Raw genomic sequence first — 8,200 nt, 5'->3', positions numbered from 1 at the left:
ACTATTTTCTGTAAGGGAAATGCCCCACCACCTACTACATCTCTGATGTCTGTGCCGCCTCTTATCTCTCAAGGCTGATATTCCACCAGACCCGGCAGAAGAAATCGATTCCCAACCCTGAGGAACACGTAGAATCGGCAGAGGAATCAGCGAAGGGAACTGAGCAGCCGTATGCTACTAAAAAGTCCAAGAGAAGTTATACGTTTCATCCCGAGTGGCTAAAAGAATATACCTGGCTTTGCTAATTACCTACTGTTTTTATTTCAAACAGTGTGGACCAACTGTTGCAGGCAACTCAGAATTTGCATCTACAGCAGCACTTCTCAAAATTCCAGACCTCAGTCGGTTCACATCGAGACTAAATGGCATGTCAGTCCAGGTGTGTGTGTGTGTGTGTGTGTGTGTGTGTGTGTGTGTGTGTGTGTGTGTGTGTGTGTGGAGGGGGGGGGGGTGCTAAACCCTGCTGAGGAAACTAGCACAACCATAAATGACATTAATGACTAGCCTACAGGTACATGGGTTTTCATTAGGGTTAGAGCCAATCAGAGGCAGAGTAGGGCAGGTCTTCGAAATGAACATTTGGATAGGCGTCTCCAGCTGACAATCACACCTTTTGTGCCTAGGTTCAAGCAACTGATTGCAGGCAAACAATGCCATTTCTCCCACTAGGCTCGAATGTATTTTGACTAACCTGACTATCTTGAACTTGAATGTATGTTGCTTAAAAGTTATAAGTGAGCTGATTAAATGTTATTATCATCAATCGTTCCAGCTCTCTAAAAATCAGATGCGGACCTTTGAGTAATAAGTTTGAGAACCCTGGTCTACAGCAACACATTTTAAGCCAGAGACCCTCAAACTTCATAACAGAAGCTATAAGCACATGCAGTGTGCAAGGAGCTGCTCCCTCTCCCACCAACACCAAGAAATGGCCAACATATCTCAGATAAGGCAGAGATAATTGAGTTCGACACAGCATACAATATCGCCAAAGACATGCCGTTCAAGAAATTTAAAATACTATGCACAAAATGGGTTGACTGTAAATCCATTATACAGCAATGACACAGCATGTCTTTTTTTTGGGGGGGGGGGGTTATCTTTCCCCATTTTTCTCCCCAGTTGTACTTGGCCAATGACCCCACACTTCTGAGCCATTCTGGTCGCTACTCCACCCACTCTGCCAATCCGGGGAGGGCTGCACACTACCACATGCCTCCTCCCATACATGTGGAGTCGCCAGTCGCTTCTTTTCACCTGACAGTGAGGAGTTTCACCAGGGGGACGCAGCACATGAGAGGATCACACTATTCCCCCGAGTCCCCCCCCCCCTGAACAGTTGCCCCGACTGACCAGAGGAGGCGCTAGTGCAGCGACCAGGACACATACCCACATCCGGCTTCCTACCTGCAGACATGGCCAATTGTGTCAGTAGGGATGCCAAACCAAGCCGGAGGTAAAATGGGGATTCAAACCGGCAATCCCCATGTTGGTAGGCAACGGAATAGATCGCTATGCTACCTGGACACCCTCCTGACCTGTTGTTGATCCTGACGTTCACTAGCTGTAGCAATCTCCTGTTGGCAAGAAAATGGAGGAGGTGGAAATAGAGGATGATCCGTTAAACTTAAAGCCAGTTGTATGGCATAATTTTGGGTTTTCCACTCCCAGCACGGAGGCAAGAAAATGGTGACAAGATCGTGGACCAAACAAAGACTATTTGCAAGCTCTGCATCGGGATTTTTATTGGCAAAGACATGAGACCGTTTTCAGTAGTTGAGGACGAAGGATTTCAAAAACTTGTCAACACGTTGGAACCCAAATATCACATTCCGTCCCGTATACATTTCAGCAAATCTGTAGTTCCTGCCATGTATGAGGATGTGAAGCTGAAGAAGCCCTCCAGAAGGCTGAGAGTCACGATAACCAGATGGCTGGACCTCTCGTGCTACCCAAAATTACATTAGCATCACAGCCCACATCATCAACCGCCAGTGAGAAATGCTGAGTTCTGTTCACCAAACGCGTGCAATGTTGTATCGAACAATGAGCCCTGAATCATCGATCGAATCGAATCATGAGTTGACTATCGTTACACCCCTACATACTTCTACTCAGGATACCAAAATTTAAAAAAAAAAAAACCACAAGGTGAAAGACCATGTATTGCAACTCTTCTACTGTGACAGGCTGCTTGATTTGTTCAAAACTAGATACATACCTTTCGCGGTGAGGAGAGTTGTGATATTGGAATGTGTGTGTGGTTTCAAGCAAAACAAATAAGCAAATAAACTAGGAAAAAAGGGCTGTTTGTATGGAGACGTAGCCTTTCACTGTGCTATCCACCTGCTCCCTTGGGCTTAATGCACTTTCCCGCCAGAAGCAGCTCCTCTCCAGAGCATGCTGTAGGTACCTGGGGACAGATCTATCTCACACACACAGCACGCTTCAGATGTATCGACTACTCCTGCCATGCTTGGCACTAGCCCGCTGGGAAGCCCAGCCCAGGAAATAGTAGTTAATCATCAGAGGCTTAGCATCAAGTCCCTTGTTTGAGGAGAAAACAGTGACTAAAAAGTGCTAGTGAGCATGGTTTTTCTCCCCTGCCTCCCGTAGGGGTGTGATATGAATGCTGCGTGATGCCTAGCCTGGAAAACTGCAGCTGAGATAAAGGAACTGAAGCCAAGATGCAATGATTACCTTTGGCACCCAGGCTCTGCTGTAAAATGAGGTTGCAAGTTAGCAGCTTCATCTCTCGAGCCTTGAGTCTGAGTACACAACCAAGAGCTTAGTGTTAGCCACATAGTAAAAGCTGACCCTCATTTAATGAGCAATTTCAACAACACAAAAGGAAAAGCTTCCTGGGTTCAAAATCCTTCTTTTTATGTTAAATACTTTCAATTCCAGCTATATCTTAAGACTGTGTAGAGAGTAAATCGTTCTTATACAAGGCCTGAGACGATATGTGCAGTGTTTCGTTTATATTCATTTAGCTATTTTTACTTGCCACAGCTGGAAAATGTCTGTTAAAATAGCCAAGGCTTTCCAGAGTAAAAATAACTACAAATACAAAATTTTCCCATATGACATAAATATCCAAATAAGGACTCCTCTGAAATAGCAGAATCAAATTCTAACTTATTCGGATATCGACCCAGAAGAAAAACATCAAGTAAACAAATTATTCTCATATTCTGCAGCCATTAAAATTCCACATAAAACAATGCTTTGTCTAGTAAGGAAAGCAATCAATGGCGCCCTAGGATTAGTCTTTGGCAGGGTTGTTTGTTGTTGTTGTTATTTTTTAAAATTATTATTACAGTTAACGGACACCAATTCTACATGGTAGATTTCATCATCTATTGGGACTATTAGTCATCAGAAGGAAATTAATGAGGCAAGGTGTGTGGTACACAAAACAATCACTACTTGTTTTGCTTCCCCATACGAATGCACCTGCTAACATACTGCTGTGCTTGCCAACACTCCTGGGTTCAAGTAATCCACCTCTATTCAAATGTGACGCTCTATGAGAGAGAGAGAGAGAGAGAGAGAGAGAGAGAGAGAGAGAGAGAGAGAGAGAGAGAGAGAGAGAGAGAGAGAGAGAGAGAGAGAGAGAGAGAGAGAGAGAGAGAGAGAGAGAGAGAGAGAGAGAGAGAGAGAGAGAGAGAGAGAGAGAGAGAGATGCAAGGCTGTGGCATCCTAGTACTTCCAATGGATTTTTAAGCACTTGATGGCAACATCACTTGTGGGGTCGATGTCGTGCACATAGGAGGAACAATTACACTTCCAGAGCATTTAACATCCAGTAGCGAACATGGAACCAGTGGTACCCATTCATGAGATTGGCACAGTGAAAATGGTATTATTCAATTGTTCAGAACACCCACGCAACGAACAAAAACAGCATGATATGTTCAGGAGTGTTTCCATCTCTATGAGGTGGCTAGAGAAGGCACTGCAGTGGGCTTACACATAAAAACATCAGTTAAGTTTTCTAAAGCAAAACAGAAACACGTCAAACTGAGACCCAATGTTTACTGGTCTTTGGTCATGACAACAACTCAAATCCCAAACCTTGTAATGTATATTCAGCTGATGTCACAATTTTAAAACATTAAAACAAACCCAAGAAAACAAACGGCCAGTTTTTATTTAGCCTGACAAAGACCCTGTCAGATGGAGAATAAGATGTTAATATACAATGTACATGAGTGGCTCTGCTTATTCCCATACCTAGGGCTTATGATTTAGATGCAGGTAAACAGGGTGGGGCTTCGGATGTTTTAACGATCCACCCGATCCTGAGGGACCCATGGGTGACAGACACCTAGTTCTCAGGCTATGAATCCACCCAGCTTTTCTTATCAACCCTTAAAAACTTGCCAAAGTCATGGCACCGGCACAGGCTCAGCTCTGATGCAGTCAGAGGTGTGGGGGAGAAACTCTGTGAGAGTTGTCATAGAGTGTGTCTGGATACGGGAACGAATGTGTGTCTGCGTGCATGCTACCTGCATTGCCAGCTCCCTATTTGGGTCACAGAAAGACAGGCTTCTTCTCCCTTTCCTCTTCAAACACAATGGATACCTATTTCCTGACACAACTAAGGTAGGATAAACCTGACTGACTCAAAGGAGTGTTCTCTTTCCAACAAATTCACACCTCTGAGCCTCGTACAGCTCGCAGTCTGGTTAAAAATCAATTTTCTTCCCTCTTAAAATCAATAACCTGGACAGAAGTTACAGCAGAATTTGGATAAAAATCAACCCTGAAAGAAAAATTGAATGTCTCCAAGCAGCGGCACTGGCAGCTGGACAAATATTGAATAAAAAGGCATATATATTTGTGCCAACAGAATGAGGAGTTACGCCTCCACAAGGTACAGCCAAGGACAAAGTTAGAACAATATTCTTAGCAAAAATCATCGACTGACTCATTGACTTGAGAAGTTTAGGCTGGGCGGTAAGTAGGAGGCAGCTTGAGAAACGGCAAATACGTGTTATCTCAGAAAACAGTTTTGCAAACCAATTCACCATTTTGAATGGTGGAGACGATCTAAAATCCTTAATTTTATGCCCACTGTAGCTGGGCCTAAAATAATCGTCAGATAATGAGAGAGCAAAATAAGCTGGGCATGACAACAGGCAAATCAGGCTGCACACCAGAAATCAGAACCGCCTCTAAAATGTTTATGCATTTTGCAATAAGCCTGACATTTTGACGCTTATAAATCCAATCTCGCTCCTTCAAATGGCTTGCTTGGTTAACATTACAATTAGTTGCAGATAATTTGAGGCCTGACGTAGAGCAAAATCAATAACAGCATCCAAGCATTCACAAAACAAAAACCATAATCTTTCATGTCTGACAGCAACAGCCACTTCAAATCAACATCAAATGTGATCACAGTCATAAAATACATGTCTTCTTTCCTCACCGTCAAGACAGAAAGACTGAACATGTCATTTCAATAAATGTTACCTAGCTAGGAAAGTCTTCAAAGGAAGCCTAAACAAAAGTTATGTCTATGATGGTATACTAAGGGATGTGCAAGCAGAGACGGGATATCAGAAGTCAGCCTCCCTGAGTTCCACCAATTAATTTTAAAAATTGCTTAACAAAAAAAGTATGTTCAGAGTACGCTTGGAGTCAGTCAAGCAAGTCTTTTTGAAGAAGATGCATTATTATGTGAATAAGAAGAAAAACCATTACTGCTATGGATTAACTACATGATCTATAGGCCCTATGTCAGAGTGCCATCTACTTCATGGATGGCACTCGTTCTTAACCGGGGAGTCAGGACCCCACAAAGGGTTACGGGATGGTTCCTAATATAAAACTGAACATATATCCCTTCTATGTAATGAATACTTTTTATTTGCAGAATACATTAACTATGCCACCCCCGTCAATCGTTAAATTAGCCATTAAAAGGTGAAAGTAGGGGATACCTTTGAGTCACAGAAAGTTGCATCAGTTCATCTGGACACAACGTTTCTCTCTCAATAAACGTTGCGTCCAGATGAACTGATTCAACTTTCTGTATTTTCTTTACTTGGATTATTGAGCATGCATAAAGACATCTTGAAGTCAGTTTTGTACATTCTGTGTTAAAGGGTGCCCCCCAGAAAGCACCGCTATGTGCTACATGTCCAAAAGGTTAAGATCTCCTGATATACAGTACACAAAGCAGTAAAGACATTAAAATTCAGGTGTCAAACATCCATACATGCTGCTGTTATGGCACCAATAAAGTTCCATAACAGGGGAGTTTGCAGCCTGATCAGACTGCTCTACGAGGGAGAGCTGTATCTGGTAGTCCTCACATTATACACCTACTGCAAACTTCCACACATACTAAGCTACACAAAGAGGCTATATGAAAGCAGTAGGGAACAGTAGCAACTACTGACACTGTATGACACCTTTCCCACAGCTACTTAGCATTGCCAAGACCCATTTCTGAAGTGAGAAGTCCAATTGCAAAATCAGCACTGTGCTCTTTAGAGGCATGCTGGTGCGGTTGATGCTGTGTTCTTACCCACAGCCTCAGCTCTTGGCACGTTATTAACAAGATGGAAACAAACGGTGCAAACTACGTACGAAACCCCGATCAGATACACTGGCCCGTGAAAATTAACTCAGAAGTGCATTTGTGGAGCTCTGCGGTTGATTTGAAAAGACTAAACACACTTGAGGGGATAGCACTGCATTGTAACCGGGACAGACTTGTGAGCCGTTGTGACACTAAGAGATACAGAGCGATGCTGTATGACGATAACAGCGCAGACCAGATCGGCTTTGCTTCCGGGTTTTAATCTTTCTGCTGTCATGAGAAGTAAACTGCGCTCCATGCAATCTGCACGGATATCGGGCAGCTTGCTATCCATAATTAATATCGGAGGGTTACGTCTGCATTAACCGTAGATTCACTATAAATTTGGCACGCAATTAACACAACATTTCGGGAGATATATTCCAGGCAAAAACACGTCTTCTAAGAAAAGTCAATTCTATCGACCAACGCTGTCGCGATAATCTCAAAACAGGAGTGACAATCTTCATGATTTTACGTGCTGCCTGTTCTCAATAGGGAAGTCAGGGAAGTGCCGTGGACCTATGCTCCACTTTGCCAAATTCTTCTCCGACTCGAAAGAAAAGTTGCAGGCTGTACATGAGCAGTCTAGCTCTTGCTTCTTGCAGCGGCAGCTATGCTAGTGCATCGTATTAGGTCAAGGGTAAAGGCATCGCCAGACCTGACTGACTTGAGCAGCATGACATGCAGATCGCAGCTATTTCGTTAGCCAAGCCCGACTAGCTAGCACCTTGTTGTTGCTACTAACAACGTGGCTTGGATCATCACTACCTAGACGGGGCAGACTAGCTAGCTTACCATGGATCAAACTCGTGAATGATGCTCTCGAAGCGGATGACGGCGAAAAGTCTTGAGCTGAAACCTGCCAGCCAGGCCAGAAAGAGAATGGTAAACGAGAGTAGAGACTGCCACCCCGCTGGCTGTGTCAGTCCGCCGGACAGGCCTCCTTTGCCGCCGCCTCCTCCTCCTCCTCCTCCTCCTCCGCCACCACCACCTGCGCCGGACCGGCTGTTGCCGTGCGCCGATCCGCCGGCATTCGCGGACGCTTTGTGCTTGCCGTCGCCGGCTGTGTGGTGCTCCGCCATTTCTGCGTGGTGTATGCGGTATCAATAGATTTTTTTTTTTGCAAGAGCGGCCCTCCTGTCACACTACCTCCCCCTCTCACTCCCTCTGCTCCGTCCTGTGCAACTCCCTCAGCGTTTCCTCCGCCCGGTTTCTTGTCTATCCTCTCAATCTTCAGACTTCCTTGGGTTTTATTGGTGGGGGGCAGGAGGGAACAACGCGACCGCGGAGAACAGCGCTTACATCCCAAATGTGAACATGCTCCGGATAGAGAGGTTGCAAAACCTCGGTCCGCTGTCCGATTGCACGCCGGTGGAGAGAGGCGGGGTAGGCGGGACGAGGGAAGCGCTGTCAGCCTCTCACAGAACGACAGGTACAAGTAGGAGGAGCCAGAGGTTGCTGAGCGTTGCTTATTCGGTAACCATCCAGAAACAGTATCGTTATGATCGACAGGCTAGTCCACCAATCAATTCCACAAAGTTATAGTTGAAATCTATTGAAAAAGGATTATCCCTTGTTCTCTATGAAATCGAGTCATTCTGG

The 8,200-nt window shown here is 44.7% G+C and overlaps 1 protein-coding gene across 1 annotated transcript in view; it reads right to left on the bottom strand.

The window, feature by feature from the left end:
• LOC130128682 (dolichyl-diphosphooligosaccharide--protein glycosyltransferase subunit STT3B) overlaps nt 1-7,892 on the bottom strand; it is a 100,597-nt gene extending 92,705 nt beyond the window's left edge. Inside the window, exon 1 of the mRNA XM_056298365.1 lies at nt 7,394-7,892. Within this exon, the coding sequence (XP_056154340.1) occupies nt 7,394-7,680 (287 nt within the window). The 5' untranslated portion in view covers nt 7,681-7,892. The remainder of the gene's footprint in view (nt 1-7,393) is intronic.
• Nucleotides 7,893-8,200: the final 308 nt, after the last annotated feature.

Source organism: Lampris incognitus, chromosome 18 (assembly GCF_029633865.1).
Source record: "Lampris incognitus isolate fLamInc1 chromosome 18, fLamInc1.hap2, whole genome shotgun sequence".
In the NCBI taxonomy this organism is placed as follows: Eukaryota; Metazoa; Chordata; class Actinopteri; order Lampriformes; family Lampridae; genus Lampris; species Lampris incognitus.
Note: the sequence above shows the minus strand (reverse complement) of the source record. Positions and strands in the feature narration are given on the sequence as shown.